Source organism: Pristiophorus japonicus, chromosome 7 (genome assembly GCF_044704955.1).
Source record: "Pristiophorus japonicus isolate sPriJap1 chromosome 7, sPriJap1.hap1, whole genome shotgun sequence".
Taxonomy (NCBI): Eukaryota; Metazoa; Chordata; class Chondrichthyes; family Pristiophoridae; genus Pristiophorus; species Pristiophorus japonicus.
In genome coordinates, this window is record NC_091983.1 from 36,254,560 (window position 1) to 36,274,804 (window position 20,245).

A 20,245-nucleotide genomic window follows, 5' to 3' on the forward strand; every position below is an offset into this window, starting at 1 on the left:
GGGAAAAACAGTGGCAGATGGAGTTCAATGCGGGGGAAGTGTGAGTGGGAAAGACAGATCAGAGAGTTTTTTTTTAATGGTGTAATAGAGCACCACCTAGTGGACTGCTGATGTAATGCAACTACTGATGTATTAACAATAAAAGGTCATGTGGCAAAGTCACATGGTGACAGTTTCTGTTAAGGAGCCATCTTATAAGGTGTGTGCTTGAGTAGCTGTATAAAGATATCACAGTGAGAAGCTAGGAACTTTGGAGGAGCGGAAAGAATTAGTGGCCCATGTACGGAAATCACTAAAAACTAATGGACAGGTACAAAGATAATTTAAGAAAAAGGCTAATTGAATGTTAGCCTTCATCTCAACAGGGCTGAAATAAAAAGTGGTGGCTTTTATGTTACAGTTGTATAAAGTTCTGGTTAGGTCTCATCTGAAGTATCGTGTTCTGCTCTGGGCACCAAACTTCAATCAAGGATATACTAACCTCAGAGGGGGGTGTAGCGCAGATTTTCCAGAATAATACTAGGGCTAAAAACATTAAATTATGAGGAAAAGTTGCATAGACTAGGCTTGCATTCCCTTGAGTATAGAGTATTAATGATGATTAAAGGGTTGGAAAGAGAAAATTATTTTCTCTAGTGTCGGAGTCCAGAACTAGCATGCATAACCTTAAGATTAGAGTTAGGGGATTCAGCGGTGATGTCAGGAAGCACTTCTTCATACAAAGGTTCGTGAAAATCTGGAACTCTCTCCTTCAAAATGTTGTTGAGGCTAGGTCAATTTAAAATCTTAAAATTAAGATTGGTAGATTTTGTTTGACAAGGGCATTAAGGGATATGGAACCAAGGTGTTGTGTATATCGACTTTCAAAAGCACCACATATTAGGTTTGTCAGCAAAATGAAAGCACATGGGATATAAGGGCAGTGGCAGCATGGATACAAAATTAGGCCAAGGGATAGATGGAGAATGGCTGTTTTTCAGACTGGAGGGACATATAGGGCCCAAGTTTCGGCCTCAGTTGCTCCTGATTTTTTGGAGTAACTGGTGTAGAACGGAGTATCTTAGAAATTCAAATTCTTGGCATTTAGTTTGCTCCAGTTCTAGTCAGTTAGAACAGTTTCACTTTGGAACAGAATTTTTTTTCCAAAAGGGGGCGTGTCCAGCCACTTACACCTGTTTTCAAAGTTTCGGCAGTGAAAACTTACTCCAAACTAACTTAGAATGGAGTAAATGAAGATTTTTGTACGCTCGAAAAAACCTTGTCTACACTTTAGAAAATCAGGTGTAGGTTACAAATCAGGCGTAGGGAATGGGGTGGGGGGGGGGGGGTTAAAGGGAAGTTTACAAACATTAAACACTTCAATTTTACAAAAAGAGTCATCATCAATAATAAATGATAAATACATCAATAAATCAACCAATAAATCAATCAAAAAAATTACTAAAATATAAATGTTTTAAAAATCAATAAATAAAACATTTTCTACTGACTGACTGCAGTGGGAGTCCTCAAACAGCGTGCTGGGACGGCCCCCCCGTGTGTCTCTGTTAGTGTCTCTATCTCTCTGTCTGCCTGTGTGTGTCTCTCTCACTCTCTGTCTGTCAGTGTCTGTGTTTCTGACAGCGAGGGGTGGAGGGGAGGGGGAGGAGGGGTGGTGGAGTGGGGGAGGAGGGGTGGTGGAGTGGGGGAGAGGGGGTGTAGTGGGGGAGAGGGGGTGGGGGGGAGGGGGGTGACAAGGGAAGGAGGGGAGGGGGGGTGAGAAGGGAGGGAGGGGAGGGGGTGAGAAGGGAGGGGGGGGTGAGAATGGAGGGAGGGGAGGGGAGGGGAGGGGGGTGAGAAAGGAGGGAGGGGAGGGGGGAGGAGAGGTAGGAGGAGGGAGGGGGGAGAGAAGGGAGCGAGGGGAAGGGTGAGAAGGGAGGGGGGAGAGAAGGGAGGGAGGAGGGGGTGTGAGAGAAGGGAGGGGAGGGGGGGTGAGAGAAGGGAGGGAGGGAGGAAGGGGAGAGTGGAAGAGAAGGGAGGGAGGGAGGAAGGGGAGAGTGGAAGAGAAGTGAGGGAGGGGAAGTGGGGAGGGAGGGGAAGGGGGGAGAGAAGGGGGGAAGAGAGAGAGAGAGAGAAGGGAGAGAGAGAGAGAGAGAGAAAGAAAGGAGAGGGAGGCTGAATGGGCCAGGCCCGGCCGGGCCCAAGACTTCGAGCTTAGACTTACCGGATTGACAGGTAGGTGGCGTCGGGTCCGGGGTCTGGGGGGGTCGGGAGCGCGGATCGGGGGGAGCATGGGTCGGGGCAGAGGGGAGGGGGGGTTTCGGTCGGGGGGTGGGGGAGATCAGTCGGGGGTTGGGGGGTGATCGGTCGGTGGAGGGGGCGGCGGAGATCGGTCGGGGGGGCGGCAGAGATCGGTCGGGGGGGGGGCGGCGGAGATCGTGGTGGGAGGGGAGGGATCGGTCCGGGGGGGGAGAGATCGGTCGGGGGGGGTGGGGGGAGATTGGTCGGGGGGGTGGGGGGGGGAGATCGGTCGGGGGGGGGGGTGGGGGGGGATCGGTCGGGGGGGGTTGGGGGGAGATCGGTCGGGAGCGGAGGTCGGGTCGGGGGGGGGGGGCGCTCCGGTGGGGGGGGGGGGGGGGGGGGGGGGGGGGGGGTGGGAGCGGGAGTCAAGCCGGGTCGGGTCCGGTCGGGAGGAAGCAGGAGCTGGGCGTGGGAGGAGCCTTATGCACGCAGCCCCAGTGAGGCCATTCGACCAGGGCTAGGGGCTGCATGCTTCAGGCCCCTCCCACAGTTTTGGGTGCCTGGAGCTACTGCGCATGCATGCCCACTGTAGCGCGCATGTGCAGAGGTCCCTGCACTGTTTTCAGTGCAGGGACCTGGCTCCGCCCCCTACAGCTCATGCTGCGCCGCGCCGAGCTACAAACGGCCTGCAGGGAGCCGGAGAATCTGGAAGTTTTTTTTAGGCGCACTTTGTGGCGCGAAAAACGGGCGTCCAGGTCAGGGCTGCGCCGTTCTAGGCACGGCTCGAAACTTGGGCCCAAACAGTGGAGTTTCCCAAGATTCAGTACTTGGACCACTGCTGTTTTTGATATACATTAATGACTTGGACTTGGGTGTGCAAGACAAAATTTCAAAATTTGCAGATGACTTGAAACTTGGAAGTTTAAAAAGGAGTAAGGAAGATAGTGACAGACTTCAATAAGGCAGAGATAGGCTGGTGGAATGGCGGACACATTGGCAGATTAAATTCAACACACAGAAGTGTGGGGTGATACATTTTGGTGGGAAGAATGAGGAAAGATAATAAATGCTAAATGGTACAATTTTCCACAGCTCTCTTAGGGCGCTAGGCTGAATGATCAACTGAAACCCCCCCCCGCAACAACAAAAAAATCGGCACACAAAACAGAATATTTTACTGACCCCAAATAAAGATAGATCCCAAAAAGCAAAAAAAAACAATCACACTTACACCATGCTCTTCCCTCACCGTCGCCAGAACAGCTCGGACCGGCAGCTTTCCCTGGCGGTCTCACTAGGCAGCACTACAGGTGCCGCTCCAACCCAAATTCATAGCGCTGTCGGACCCGGGGGCATTGCAGACCAGCATGACACTCCCGGGCGGTACTGCTCAGCGCCTCTGCAAAACCGGCACCAACTGGCCGCATGGGCAGAGCTCATTTCCAAATCCATTACCGCCCCTCCGGGCCGCTAACAGGGGCAAAATCAAAAGGAAAAGCCAGCCCATAGAGTACAAAAGCCAGGAAGTTATGCAAAACCAAAATAAAACACTTGTTTGGCCCCCAGCTGGAGTATTGTGTCCAATTCTGGGCACCACACTTTAGGAAGGACGTGAAGGGTTTGGAGAGGGTATAGGAAAGATTTACTAGAATGGTTCCAGGGATGAGGGGTTAGAGCCACATGAAAAGACTGGAGAAGCTGGGGTTGTTCTCCTTAGAAGACTAAGAGGAGACTTGATGGAGGTATTTAATATCATGAAGGGTTTGGATAGAGTAAATAATGAGAAACAGTTTCCAATGACTGAAGGATCGATAACCAGAGGGCACAGATTTAAGATGATTGGCAAAAGAACCAGAGGCAACATGAGGAAAAACGTTTTACACAATGAGTGGTTAGGATTGGATTTCTCTGCCTGATAGGGTGGTGGATACAGATTTAATAGCAGCCATCAACAGGTAATTGGAAAAGTACGTGAAGGTGGAGAAATTGCAGGGATACGGGGAAAGAGCCGGGGAGTGGGATGAACTGGATTGCTCTTCGCAAAAGCCGGCGCAGACTCTCCTTATATGCTGTACTATTTTATTATTCTATTCTATAAGGTGGGTAAATGGAGTTATGATACAGATCAGCCATGATTTAATTGAATGGCAGAACAGGCATGAGCGGCTGAATAGCCTACTCCCGTTCCTATGTTCACGAGTCATTTTTTTTTTATAGAAAACTCCATTATACAATCCTTACGACCGAGCTCTGATTGATGGGTTTGGCAGCGTCTCTGTCCACTAGATTTAGTGGGACAATTCGAAATACAATTGTCCAGCTTTACTATCTGCTCGTATTCCTTGCTATCATTTAAATGGCTTCCTGATGGCATGAATCATTGACACCACTACCATTCTGTTACAGATGATCCAAATTATTCAAAGCCTTTAACTCAAGCCAAAGAGACCAGTATTTTGTGCAGGTCTTGAGGCAAGATTAATATACTTAAAATGTCACCCACGCTCACTTTAATAATATAGTATCCACAATTCATTTTTGAAAGTTAAACTTGTATTATTTCTTAAATTAAAATCTCACATGATAAATTTCCTTTAGGGAAGTACATACTGATCATGCCGCTTTCTTATGTTCACACATTTCCCTTGGAGAATAGTGTGAAGTAGTGGAAGGATTCTCAGGCTGATTAACAGTCTGACAGGAGGTAAACATTCCTTCCATGCACATCTTTATACCAGCCGATAGAGTGGTTCATCCCATACGTTGCAAGGGTTTTATGGGCTCTCATAAGCCATGTGATGAGGGGGACAGGGACACCCACACTCACCAGATGCAATTATCCTGCTGGATGTCGATCCAGAATTCAGAGCCGGAACTCCAGACTTCATTCACAAGGAACGTCTGGAGTGGGGTTTAAATCCTGCACCTTCTGCCACTAAACCAATGGCTTGTTCCAGTCATACCTAACATGAACCATCAAAGACAGAGATTTGGCATGAACCTTGCCAACTCATACAGCTTTCTTGCACTCTGAGCTGTACCTCTGTGCTCTACGCCCACAGGGAAATACCCAAAACTGATGCTAAGGCAAATTAGCTAAAACTTTTGCACTTATTTTAATTTTCTACAATATAAGCTTCTATCACTGGCAAACAAAAAAAAGCAAAGAGACACAATGATCGAATCATGTATTATCCTTATTGTCCACACATTACACAATAAAATGAATTAGTCATAAATACTTTGATTCTAAAATTAAAGCTAGTGGGCTCCTTCAAATAATGGAAGGAGTAATTTCCGATCAATGCATAATTTCAGGGCCATTATTTTTTAATATTATAAACATTTAACATTTCTCTTCCTGTCTCCCCAGGTCTTACTCTGGCTGTCGAACTTCTATCATAACCTTCAATCCTGTTCTTAATATTTATCCAGCTATTTTGTTTTAAATAAAGACAGACTGTACAGGGCTGTGGAGGGCAATATTCTCTCCAAATATCCCATCAGCAATTTATAATTTGGAAAGAAAGACTTTCTTATCAAAGGTGTCTATATCCTTCATTCTGCTTTCTCTCAATAGATAACTATATTGGAATTTTACTCTAGCTTTTTGGAACACAGCCACGATAAGCACAATGTCAGGAGTTTCTGCTGTTTTTTGTTTCACATTTCTACTGCCCTAAGGGAAAAATAAAATCTTTAAACTCTGTAGTCTCTGCTTATGGCCCTTTGAAATACGTTTAAGTGAGCACAAATCTCAGACTTGCCAGCTCCACCATTCTGAGCAAAATCTGGTGATCGCTATTCCTACCTTGGTAGATAAGTTTGAACCCTTGTTTGTTCTCCGAGTGATCACTGTAGAAGTGGATGATGGTATCGTGAGTGGTGCTGAGCAAAACAGGTGGGAGATCTACTCCACTGAACTGACCAATTAAAGAGCTGGTGTAATGCGGCCCAGTTCGAATCTCCAAGAAATCATGATTGGCTTCAGTAGAAAAGTTCAGGAACTGAATGTCTGCACCTGCATCGATAGAAACATCATTTTACTACAAAATAAGACCATGATTAAAAATACCAAAGGTAATGGCAATCTAACAGCGATCAATATTACAACTCGACTTGGTGATCGCACATAATAAAATACATTCATCATCTTTTCCCAAAGTCAATAGAATTGTACTTTTATAAGATTACATGGTATGTTCTTTCCACAGCTATCCATACTGTGCACCTTTGTAGTGGTTAGAGTTACCCCTCCCGGTCAGAAACAAGGGGAAAAGTCCACCATTGTTACACAAAATAATAATGAAAAATCATCTCTTGCTGAGTGGTCAAAATTTGAATGGTTGAAAACTATGATTAAAAAAATCTAACAATGGAAACATTCTACAATATTGGTCAGTAAAGGCTGATTCTCCGATTAGATGCTCCCAGCGAGGAGCAGCATTCACAGAGAGCCCCAACCAGAAAAACATAGGCCTGAGGCCTATTAATTTAAATGGATGGAAAATCAGGGGCTGCAGGCCCAACCAGCGCTCCCTGTAAGTGCCGATCCTGGCCGGAAGCACTTGATCAAGGAATCAGCGTGTAATATAAATGTAATACTTCCATTCTATTATATCAGTAGACTTGGACTGGCTGTTATTGTGGTGCTGCATTAACTTCAACATCATTACACATAAAAAAATCTCATAATTAACCTTATATATTTAAAAGTACTTAAAAATGTAGAATAAGCTGTTATCCTTGTGATACAATTTAGTACTTCCAGCTAGATACAGACAGGTTGCTAACTGCACCCTATTCACAGAGTGCTTCATTTCCCCTCACTGTACAGGTGCAGCGTCGAGAATCCGGAGTTCCGGAATGTTCCAGAATCGGACTTCGGACCAATCGGTGGCAAGGTTGTCCGGAATCCGTGAAATGTTCCTGAATCCGGACCCGACGACCCTGCCGACCTTCAGGGCTCCACGATGCCTGACCTCGGGCCTTGACTTACCGCAGCTCGTCTCGCACCACCGCCGCTGCCCTTACCTCGGGGCCTCCTCGCCGGCCCGCCCAAAGACCTCCTCGCCGGCCCGCCCAAAGACCTCCTCGGCGAGGGCCCCACCCGACAACATCCTCCGCGGGGCCAGCCAACCCGACAACATCCTCGGCGGGGCTCCGCCCACCAGACAATATCCTCGGCGGGGCTCCGCCCACCCGACAACATCCTCGGCGGGGCTCCGCCCACCCGACAACATCCTCTGCGGGGCCCCGCCTGACAACCTGCTCGCTGGGGCCAGCTCGACAAGATCCTCCTCGGCGGGGGCCAGCACAATGACAACCTGCTTGGTGGGGCTGACCCACCCGAACACCTTCCCGGTGGGACCCGCCCAACACCATCTTCCTCGGCGTGGCCGGACGGCCCGACAATCTCCTAGGCGGGCCCGCCTGACGACAGCTCTTTGGCGGGAATCCCCCCGCCTCCCCCTTTCTGACGTTCCAAAATCCGGAAATACCCGAACCTGGGCTCAGGTGTTGCCAGATCCATGACGTCAGAAAACACATTGAAAGTCCGGAAAAGCCCAGACTCCGGAACGGCCTCAGTCCCGAGGGTTCCGGATTTTAGGCGCTGCACCTGTACTAGCAAAATATGAACATAAATCATCAGGAGCTCGGTGAGTTAAGATGCAGATAAAATGTACTGTTACAGTGCAACTGCTGATCACACTATTTACTTACATTCAAAATTAACCAGATCCTTCAAATCCCCTAAGCTAAAAACTTTTGTGAATATGTCAAACCACATCTCATCTTGGACACTGAAAACATGTACAGCCTGGAAAATCAATATAAAGAGAGGCTCTGAAATTACACTGTTGGATATCAGCACACAAGAGTTTACTGCTTTGTCTGAAATTCCTCCCTTTGCAATTTTCAAATTAATTTTATTCGCCGTGGGATGCGAATGTACAAGCGTGTAATTCAGTGCACCAATCTATTTTAAATGGGTTAACACCTTGGAAGAGCCAGAGAAACCCCAGCAAAACGCAAACAACAGGCAAACAAAAGAACCCCTGTGGAGATTTACCCCCATTATCTGTGACACAGATAAACCTATACAAGTTAATACTTCACATGATGCCCTCACTATTTTAAATGAATCATGATGTGTTACATCCTTGAAACACATGGCCAGCTATTATTCTTTCTAAATCCTTTTGGCGCCTTCTCTCGTGAAGGTGCAAACCTCCACCAAGGTACAATTCTACACGCACTGGCTGGCCTCTAGTACATCGGCTGAGCAACCTTTCTTCAAGGGTCAGCGTCAGCAAGTGTCAACAAGCAATTCAACCTTGCTGGGCTCTATAGTTGAGCCTGATCCTGTGTTCATCCAATATCTAGAACATACCCTTTCTAACAGGCATCACTGCACACTGTTATGAAGCAGAAACCCACTCAAGTCAGCTAACTCAGTGCAGTCTGAGGATCGAACATAGGACTGATAAGTTCAGTATCATACCATACAGTTTCACTATTTCTAATCTATAAAGGTTTATTAAACTATTAAACAATTCGAGAAATTTGTGATCAATTCATTGGATATCATTATGGAATGATACTTCTCTGTATGGCAATTTAACAAAGGCATATGCGCATCAAATTCATGTGTATACCATTCTAACGAACTTAAGCTGTGAGTAACTTGTTTAAAACAGTGCACACAGGAGTTTAATTTCCTATAACCTGTCATATCTTCAGAGAGCACACAACTTGTAAGATGGCTACAGGTTCTGGAATCTTCTGACTTGCTGGTCAGGGGACCTGCTCTGTATTAAACAGCACTAGCTGCAGTAACACAGGCATCCACAGTGTGGAGCTACAGACATTATACTTCTCCCTCCTTAATGAAGAAGGTATTATAACAAACAATCATCATACATAACTTGCATGGTTATACATAACAAATGATATGGACTTATTTTGCCATATTTACAAATCAAGCCTAACCACTTGTTTTCTGTTTCGAAGAGGATACCTTCACTCTCGAACAGAACTTTCCAAACATTTTTGCTCATGAACTATGCAAATTCTTCTGAACGAAATTGTGGTCCATTATTCAAAACAATTTCTTCTGGGAGACCAAATGAAGAAAATAATCTTCGCAAAATGTCTAATGTTTTACTTGTTGTTATTTTCCACATTGGAAACACCTCGACCCACTTCGAATGGCTGTCAATTACAATGAACAATTGTTGTCCTTCGAACTCAGCAAAATCAATATGCAGTCTTTGCCACACCCTAGGAGGCCATTTCCATAGCTGTAATGGTACTGATGGTGGTTGCTTGCTTACCGATTGACATGTCGTACACTGACTGACGATGTACTCTATATCTTTATCAAGTCCTGGCCACCATAAATAAATGAGTGCAAAACTTGGTCAAATAATTGGTCAAGCACATTCCCAGGTGCTGGTCATGGAGGTCTCCTAATAATTTGGACCTGAATTTATTTGGTATAACCACTCTTGCACCCCACATGATACAATCTTTATCGACTGATAATTCATTCCTACAAATGAAGAATGGATGAATATATTTGTCTGTTACCTGGTTTGGCCATCTGTTTGCAATATAATCCTACACCTTTGACATAACTGGGTCATGTTTGGTTGCTCTACCAATCTCTTCAGCTGTGACTGGCAGTTCATCAATGTATGAAAAATAGAACACTTCTTCCCTATCGGGTGTAACTTGTGATGGGGAAGGCAATGCAGACATAGCATCAGCATTACTGTGATCAGCTGATCATCTGTATTCAATATCATATGTATATGCTGACAAAATCAAAGCCCATCTCTGCATTCGGGCTGCAGCTAATGTTGGAACTGGAGACTTTGGATGGAGGATTGCTGTCAGGGGCTTATAGTCGGTAACGAGAGTAAATTTACGACCATACAAGTATTTGTGGAACTCCTTGATCCCAAAAATTAATGTCAAAGCTTCCCTTTCGATTTGCGCATAATTACTCTCACTGGCACTGAGACTGCATGAAGCAAAATTAATTGGTATCTCCTCCCCACTACGTGATACATGAGAGATTACTGCCCCAACTCCATACGGAGAGGCATCACATGCTAGCTTAATCTCCTTAGATACGTCATAGTGAACTAACATGGTGCTCTCTACCAAGTTGCTTTTACACTCCTTGAATGCTGCATCGCATTCTTCTGACCACTTCTAATGGAGCTGTTTTTTCAATAGGTCGTTCAGTGGATGTAATACTGTAGCCAAATTTTGTAGGAACTTCCCATCATAGTTCAAAAGACCCAAAAATGATCGAAGTTCAGTGACATTCTTGGGAGTGGGTGCATTTCTGGTTGCATATAGTTTTTCCTTGGTTGGATGTAAACCATCTTTGTCTACTCTGTACCCTAAGTACTCCACTGAGTTTTGAAATAACTCACAATTGCGAGCAGACACTCGAACTCTCTGCTTCTCTAGCTGTTTGAGGACTTCATTCAATATGTTATTATGAATTTGCCTAATTGGTGGTGAAATTAGTATGTCATCTAAATAACATACTACCTGTTCAATACCTTGCAAAATCTGATTCATTACCCCTTGGAATATGGCAGGGGAGGAAGACACTCCAAATGGTAGCATATTAAATTGATATAGGCCTAGATGGGTATTTATCGTCAAGCAAGACATCTATTTCAAGCTGTAAGTAGGCATTCGTAAGATCCAACTTTGAGAAAATCTGACCCCCTGTCAGTGTTGTGAACAAATTTTACACATTTGGCAATGTATTGGGGACATTACCCTCCAGAACCTGGTTTACGGTTACTTTATAATCACCACACAATCTTATCTTACCATTGGACTTAGGTACAACAACAATGATTGTAGCCCAATTACATCAATCTATCTTAGAATAATGTTCTCAGTCTCTAGTCTTTTGAGTTCTTGCTCAACTTTCTCCTTGAGTGCATATGGTTTGGAACGTGGCTTGCAGTAAACCGATCAAGCGTCCTTCTGTACACTGACACTCGCCTTGAAACCTTGGATCGGATTGCCCGTTTCACAGAACACCTTCAGATAATTCTTGATTACATCATCCTTTGACGCAAATCTCGTTTCAACACGAAAAATCTCACTCCAATCCAGCTTCAGTGATACCAACCAATTTATTTCAAGTAAGGTAGGCTTGTCTCCTTCCACTACTATTAGAGGCAAGCTCTGAACTTGATCCTTGTATTTCACCGGTACAGTGATATGACCTACCATCGGAATGTTCTCTCTTGAGTAGCCTCGCAGCTCTATCTCGGCTTTCTCCAATGGGAAATTCCATAATTTGTCGAGGTATAGCGACTCTGGTACTACACTCACGGATGCACCAGTGTTGATTTCCATGGGTATCTTGAATCCTGCAACATCTATGTGTATTATGATACTTTTCGAATCGCCGTCCGTTAACCTCGTGCTCCTGATGACATTTAACTCCAACATCTCCTCATCCTGTTGTTGTTCTTCCACGCTATTTAGTCTCTGGGGATTTTTACTCATAGCTTTGAAAGCTGGTTTACCTTACAGTCGGCATGTCTTTGCAAGATGCCCAGTTTTCCTGCAGACGAAACACTCTGCCTTCACATATGGACAAATTTGAACAATGTGTTGTCCTAGGCACCGATAGCAGGACGTCAATGCTCTGTTCCCATTTCCAGTTTCTAAGACTTTGGGGCCCCACCGCCTTTTACTTTGAACCTGCAGGCAATTCACCTTGGTTACCTGATGACTGAAATTAGCATGAAATTCTTGGGAATATTGGTCGGCCATGCTCGTCGAACTAGCTGTCTGACAAGCTAAATCAAAAGTCAAGTTAGGCGTCGTCAATGACTTTCTTCTCATCACATAATTTTTCATCCCACAAACAAAACGGTCTCGCTATGCTCGGTTCTGAAAGTCTCCAAAATTGCAGTGAATAGATAGCTTTTTTAATGCTACAATGCACTCACTGATATTTTCTTCGGCCTTCGGATTTCGTATTCCGAAACGATAACTTTCAGCGATTTCTAATGGAACGGGGCTGTAATGTTGTTCTAACTTAGATAGAATCTGTTTCAGCATTGTATCCTTTGGTTTTTCAGGCACAAGCAAATTTAACAGCATTTCATACAACTCGGGCCTGGCCTCAGTTAAGAATATAGCTCTTTTTCGTTGCAACACCGCCCGGTTATTGTCTTCATTACCGGGGATTTTAATTATATTATTTGCAGTGAAAAACATTTCTAGCCGATCCACATATGCTCTGAAACTTTCATGGTCACATTGAAATGCCCCCAAATGCCTTAGAACTCCCAAAGGGGCAGCCATTTTGACTCTGGCAGTTTAACCAAGTGTGCTCGTAATTTACCTCAGATTTGTAGCTGTTTCCAAAAACAGAGAAGCTCTCAAAGTCTCTCTGTCGGCTGGCTGAATCCTTCACCAACAAAAATTTCAGCTTTGTATTATCCGATTACATCCCATTCTCGTCGCCAAAAGTAATATCTTCAGAGAGCACACAGCACACAACACACAACCTGTAAGATGGCCACAGGAATCTTCTGACCTGCTGGTCAGGTGACTTGTGCTGCAATAACACAGGCATCCACAGTGTGGAGCTACAGACATTACACTTCTCCCGATCTTGGTTTCGAATAGATAACAAATTCTGATGACTGAATCATGTGCTTTATACTGGAACCACTGACTCCATCACCCTCCCTCGCCACTGTCTGAGGCTGAACCAGACTGTTTGCAACCTCGGTGTCATATTTGACCTGAACTGAGTTTCCATCCCATATCCTCTCCATCACTAAGATTGCCGACTTCCACCTACGTAATATCACCGATCTCTGCCCCTGCCTTGGCATATCTGCTGCTGAAAACCTCATCCATGCTTTTGTTACCTCAAGTCTCAACTATTCCAATGCTCTTCTGACTGGCTTCCCACCTTTCACCCACCGTAAACTTGAGCTCATCCAAAGCTCTGCTGCCTGCATCCTAACTCACACCAATCCTGTTCACCCATCATCCCTGTGCTTGCTGATCCACATTGGCTCCCAGTCCGGCAATGCCTCAATTTTAAAGTTCTCATCCTTATGTTCAAATCCCTCCATGGCCTCACCCTTCCACATCTCTGTAACCTCCTCCAGCCCTACAATCCTCTGCATTCCTCCAGTTCTGTCCTCAAGCGCAACATTCATCATCTCATTATTGGTGGCCATGCTTTCAGCTGCCTTGGCCTTAAGCTCTGGAATTGCCTCCCTAAAACTCTCCGCCTTTCCAACTCTCTCTCCTCCTTTAAGTCACTCCTTATAACCTACCTCTTTTGATCAAGGTTGTAATCACCTGCCTAATATCTCTTTATGTGGCTCGGTGTCAAATTTTGTCTGATAAAACTCCTGTGAAGTGCGTTGGGACATGTTAAAAGCGCTATATATTTGCAAATTGCTGTTGGACCTATGTTGCTCTGAACTGCAGTAACACTGGGTATTATTGTACAATATGTTACAGGGGAAATTGCATAACCCTATGCACTTTAAGTGCAGATACTCACTGTGTAACAAAAACGATTAAAAGATAGAGTTGCACATTATACACGAGAGCAGAATTTTCCCAACCACTACTGCATAGTGAAAGAGCATGATAATAACCCAAGATTAGATTGGTTCATCACATTATCTCCAAATGTTTGACATCATTGCATTCTGCCCCTGGGACATTTTATGCAGTAAATTAACCAGACGATTATGCGAACACATGGTGCATGATGCAAGTGTCCAGTTTAATTAATGTCCTATTCAGTTGGAAAAAAAAAGGTTCAGTCAGAAGTTAATTTAGGTTAACTGATACCACTAAGCATTCTATTCCATCATTTGACTTGCAGCTCAGAAATAAATAATTAATTAGAGAACTGGAAGTGGAGCAAAAATAGTCATTTTATTTGACAAATATAACGAAACACTTTTATCCTTTATTTATGTCTAATTATACAGCATAATTTCTTCACATGGATGCTTGTCTCCACATAAGCTGTTTTAGCCAGGAAGGTATAGTAAATCAGGACATGTACTTTTATGCATCTGATTCATTCCTGGTGAGTTGTCAGAGTCAATGTTTTACCTGCAACGTTGGGCCCAAATTTGGCCAGGAGTTGCTCCGTTTTTTTTGGAGCAACTTGACGTTTCTGGAGTATCTTAAAAATCCCCATTCTGCATATTTAATTTGTGCCAGTGTAAGTGAGTTAGTTAGGATTTTTTTTAGTTCAGTTTTTTTTTCAAAAGGGGGCGTTACCAGCCACCTACGCCTGTTTTGGCCATTTAAGCCAGTTTGGACAGCTAATAGTTGCTCCAAACTATTTTAGGCCAGCATCAATGGCTACTTGTGGCCGCACAGAAAACCCTTGTGGGGAGTTAAGAAATCAGCACAGGTAGCCACCAAATGACAGTGTTATGATAGGAATGCTAGGTTTTTTTTAAATACCAAGCAGCGAGACTGGACAGGATGTAGGTGTTATCAGCCTGATTAAACTGAGTATGGGGTTTTTACAAGAATAAAAATGATCTTGTAATGAAGGCTGAAGTATAGGGGCCACTTAAGCAAGGGAAGGGTTTTCTTTGTAAATAATAGATGAAGAGCACCAACGCTCTCGCCTAAAGGATTCGTGAGTGGCATCACATCACATTGGATTTTGACTTCTGCAGCACCGAAGAGTTGTGCTGAATAAGTTTAGAAACTTAAAATGTTAGACTTATCAAAAAAAACATGTAAACTTAAATTTTGGTGTTCAGCATTGCGTAGTGTGACTCTGATAATTAGTAATATTTTAGAATTCTATGCAATAGTGGGTGATCTGTAAGTTACTGCAAATAAGGAATTTTTAGTAAAGATAGCTAGATATTAAAATACTGGAAAATCTTTGAAGATATTTTCACCCCCCCCCGCCCCCAATCAAAACTCTTCCCCCCCAATCAAAACTCTCCCCCCCCCCGATCAAAACTCTCCCCCCCTCCATTAAAACTCTTCCCCCCCACCACCATCAAAACGCTCCCCCCCTCCCCCCCCCCGATCAAAACACTCCGGCCCCACCCCCCCGCCCCGCCCCAATCAAAATTCGTTCCCCCCCCGCCATCAAAACTCTTCCCCCCACTAACCTGTTTCTTGTAGCCCTCAGCACGAGAAGGCAGTGGCCAGCCTGTGCGGCAGGCCACTTGGCCCGGGATAGGGGCAGGACGCATTGGGTCCCACGCTGCAGGCATCATCATCACCTTCATGAGAGGAACTACTGCGCACGCACGAATGCTCTACTGCGCATGCAAACAGCTGCTGGCACTGTTATCGGCGCAGTGCTGTAGCTCCACCCCCAATTCTACGCCGTGCCAAGATCCGGAACACACAGCAGAGTGGCCAGAATTGTTAGTAAGCTTTTTGGTGCCGTTTTGAGCGCACAAAGTCGGCACACCTCGGGAGAGTGCGCCGGAAAAAGGGGTTGGGGAAATTTGGGCCCATTATCTCTAATATTCATTCTTCACACTGTTTACCCTCTCCCGCTAAATTACATGCCTCAGGAGGAACAATCCATGACCATGTATCATGATGGGCTAAATGCTCTATTTTGTGTAACATTATGCGATTTTGTGATTCAGTTAGCAGCTCGACTAGAAACCCATTACTAATGGGTTTGGCAGATGGAAGTGATTTATAACACTGGGACTTATATATCTATGGGATTGTATATCAAAGATCCTCACCGTTTTGCCATTATAAGAAAGCATGGAATAAGAAAAGGCCGTAAAACCTATTGCTGCCACAGACCATGTGCAATTCATCCTATGTTGGAATCCCATGGTTATCCCACATTTAATCTACTGAGGGAAAGTTCTCAACAAATCCTCCCTGATCCTCAAATCATTCAAATATTAATCTTTCTTCATATCTCCACGATTCAACTCTATCCTACTGTCCTTCACACAAACATTTACTTTCATCGGGTAGCACAGGAACCATTAGGTTCCAGCAAGTGTTTGATCATAACACTCTGTACCTAACCCTGTATTGTAGACTCTTTCACCTCAATCTCTTTACCTTTTTACATGGTATATCAATATCCAATAACATCTAGCCCTTCCGATCAAACAAAAATCACTAGAATATAGACTTAGGTTTAATAAATATCTAAATAATACCAAATGAACCAAATAGATGGAAACTGCATTTCAAAAAACCCTTCTAGTTTTATGAAGAATTGAGCATAATATTCTGTTTGTGTCATAGTGACAAGAGGATGACTAATCTTATTACACAGCGTGTGCATATTTCTAGCAAGGAGAGTTAATTAAAGGATTCAATTTCCTATAACACTCATAGGCTTATCCGTACTCTGCCCGCAGCTAAAATATAGACCCAGATACTAACCCAGAGATGGGAACGTGGTGTGCGAGGGTGTTAGCGGGTGACGAACCTGCAGCATCACGTTACATACATAAGAACATAAGAATTTGGAGCAGGAACAGGCCATCTGGCCCCTCAAACCTGCTCCACCATTTAATAAGATCATGGCTGATCTGATCATGGGATCAGTTCCACTTCCCTGCCCACTCCCCATAACCCTTCACTCCCTTATCGCTCAAAAATCTGTCTATCTCCACCTTAAATATATTCAATGACCCAGCCTCCACAGCTCTCTGGGGAAGAGAGTTCCACAGATTTACAACTCTCTGAGAGAAGAAATTCCTCCCCATCTCAGTTTCAAATGGGCGACCCTTATTCTTAAAATATGCCCCCTAGTTCTAGTCTCCCCTCTCAGTAGAAACATCCTCTCTGCATCCAACTTGTCGAGCCCCCTCATTATCTTATGTTTCATTCTTCTGAACTCCAATGAGTAGAGGCCCAACCTATTCAGCCTATCCTCATAAGTCAACCCCCTCATCCCCGGAATCAACCTAGTGAACCTTCTCTGAATTGCCTCCAATGCAAGTATATCCTTCCTTAAATGAGAAAACCAAAACTGAACAAGTTCTATTTTTGGCCATAACGGTATTTTTTCAGCATTTATCATCAAAAATACTGCTAATCACTCTGCCATTTTTTAAAGGCTGAAGTTTTGTGAACGAATGCACCCAGCGGTAAAAATCGGCATTGCACGAGGATTCGCGGCGGAAACCGCAATCCTCGGCAACTTTACTCCGAGGCTGCGAGTTGGGCCGAGGGAGGGGGAAAAACCAAAAAAAAATACAAAACATTTGCAGGACCCTTAATTAAGTAATCACTGCAAAAAAATGTAAAATTAAAAACTTTAACTTACCTTTTTTGCCGGTCTTCATATGTACCGCTGTTTTTGGGGCTGCAACGCAGATTTTTCTCGGGCCTTTTTTTGCGGCCAGAACACAGGTGCACCAAACGGTCAAACTATGAGGATAGCGCTTTTTTTCGCCTTGCACATTGGCGGTCCGCTTCTCAGTGGTATTTCAAAACCACCAGCGCATGACTTAAGCAAAACTATTGGAGCACCTTTTTCCACTAAAAACGGTGAAATATCACCGAAAAAAACAGCGCAAGGTTGGTGAATTTCCAGCCTTAGGTATGGCCTCACCAATACCCTGTACAATTGTAGCAGGACTTCCCTGCTTTTATATTCTATCCCCCTTGCGATAAAGGCCAACAGCTGATTACTTGCTGCAATTGCATACTAACTTTTTATTTTTATGCACAAGGACCCGCATGTCCCTCTGTACTGCAGCAGTTTGTAGTTTCTCTCCATTTAAATAATAATTTTATTTTTTATTTTTCGTGCCAAAATGGATAACCTCACACTTTCCCATATTATACTCCATCTGCCAAATGTTTGCGCACTCACTTTGCCTGTCTATATCCCTTTGCAGATTTTTTGTGTCCTTCTCACAACTTGCTTTCCCACCCATCTTTGTATCATCAGCAAACTTGGCTACATTACACTCGGTCCCTTCATCCAAGTCATTGATATAGATTGTAAATAGTTGAGACCCCAGCACTGATCCCTGTGGCACCCCACTAGTTAGCATTTGAACTCTGAAAATGATCCATTTATCCCCACTCTCTGTTTTCTGTTTGCTAGCCAATCCGCTATCCATGCTAATATTTTACCCTCAACCCCGTGAGCTCTTATCTTGTGCAGTAACCTTTTTATGAGGCACCTTATCGAATGCCTTCTGGATTCTAAATATACATCCACTTGGTCCCCCTTATCCATCCTGCTTATTACATCCTCAAAGAACTCCAGCAAGTTTGTCAAAGTTGAAATCCCTTTCATAAAATCACGTGTAACGTTGGTCGATTTTAATGGCCAGCCGTCATTTAACTAAAGCTTCTGGGTTCCTTGAAGAAATGCTATGTCTGAGAGTGTGCCGCCCACCCACATGATGCAATTTCCTGTCCAGTAATTAAAGGCTCAGTCCACCTACATAAGGGAGGCTGAGAAAAGGGACTGTGGAAACTCAAAAATAATGGTTACCAATTGGAAGGATGTCTTCCAGGAGAGAGAAGGTGGCTCCCAGGTTCAGCGATGCCTCCCTGGAGGTCATGCTGGATGCAGTGAGGTCGAGAAGGGATGTGATGTTCCCCAAAAATGGGAAAACAAAACCAGCTGCAACAACCCAGAGGGCCTGAATTGAGGTGACTGAGGAGCGTGATGCTCACGAGCCGAAATCAGTGCAGGAAATGGTTCAATGACCTGACTAGGTCCGGAAAGGTCAGGAAAGGTCGTTCTTTATCCATCTCCTGCAATGCAACTCCTTCCAGTCACTCTTGTCCATTCACACCTTTCCACAACCCTGAATCATTTTCCTCACCACCAATCACAATGTACACTGTACCACTGCTCTTCCTCACTCCTTACATGTCCTCACCTGCCGCTTCCTCCTTTCACTGCTGACATTAAGCCCATTCTCATCTCATCTCCACTGAGCTGTTTGACCTGCACTCTCAGTAAACCACCTCAGTTCATACTGCAGCCAGCCTCTGCAATTCCATCACATTCCCCACTTCTTTTACATCTGCCTGATAGGGTTAATGAATAGAGGTGGGAAGAGGCTTGTGTGGAGCATAAATGGTGGCAGAGACCAGTTGGGCCTGTTTCCATGCTGTAAATTCTATGTAATTCTAGGTAATGCCTAATTATCCCTTTCATTCTATGCACTACATCCAGGCGAAGCACACATCCTTGCTAGCCTTCATTAGGACTGCCCTTCCCACTTTTCAGGAGAAGAGGGTGCAGAGTCCCAGATCCGAGGATGAGTGCTGGGACCAGGGGGCGGAGAACCACCAGACATAGTGGAAGTCGCCCTGGTGGAGGAGGCAGTGGAGATCAGTGGCAGCTTCAGCACCTTGAGCTTTGGTGACAGAGAAGTTGGCGGACTACCAGAGCAGGGTGCCTGCATTAACCTTTCACCCCTCAACAGTGTTCCACAGTGCCTTCTGTCTGCTGCTGGAGAAGGCCTCAAGGTCCAAAGAAAAGGATGTTGCAAACTATTTTTTTATTCCTTCATGGGATGTGGGCGTCGCTGGCAAAGCCAGCATTTATTGTCCATCCCTAATTGCCCTTGAGAAGGTGGTGGTGAGCTGCCTTCTTATATAACTGAGTGGCTTGCTAGGCCACTTCAGAAAGCAGTTCAGAGTTAACCACATTGCTGCGGGTCTGGAGTCGCATATAGGTCAGACCAGTTAAGGATGGCAGATTTCCTTCCCTAAAGGACATTAGCTGAACCAGATTTTTTCTTACGACAATCCGGTAGTTTCATGGTCACCATGACTGACACGAGCTTTTTATTCCAGATTTATTTAATTAATTGAATTTAAATACCCCAGCTGCCATGGTGGGATTTTAACTCACATCCCTGGATTATTAGTCCAGGCCTCTGGATTACTAGTCCAGTAACATAACCACTATGTTACCATTGCCAGCCTGCCCCGGCAGAAGTGCAGGAGGAACAGCCAGTAGCTGGGCCATCACGGGCTCCAGCAC

The 20,245-nt window shown here is 44.7% G+C and overlaps 1 protein-coding gene across 1 annotated transcript in view; it reads right to left on the reverse strand.

Annotated features, from left to right (window-relative positions):
- LOC139266579 (CUB and sushi domain-containing protein 1-like) overlaps positions 1 to 20,245 on the reverse strand; it is a 3,131,815-nt gene that overhangs the window by 345,047 nt on the left and 2,766,523 nt on the right. Inside the window, exon 41 of the mRNA XM_070884173.1 lies at positions 6,032 to 6,241. Within this exon, the coding sequence (XP_070740274.1) occupies positions 6,032 to 6,241 (210 nt within the window). The remainder of the gene's footprint in view (positions 1 to 6,031; positions 6,242 to 20,245) is intronic.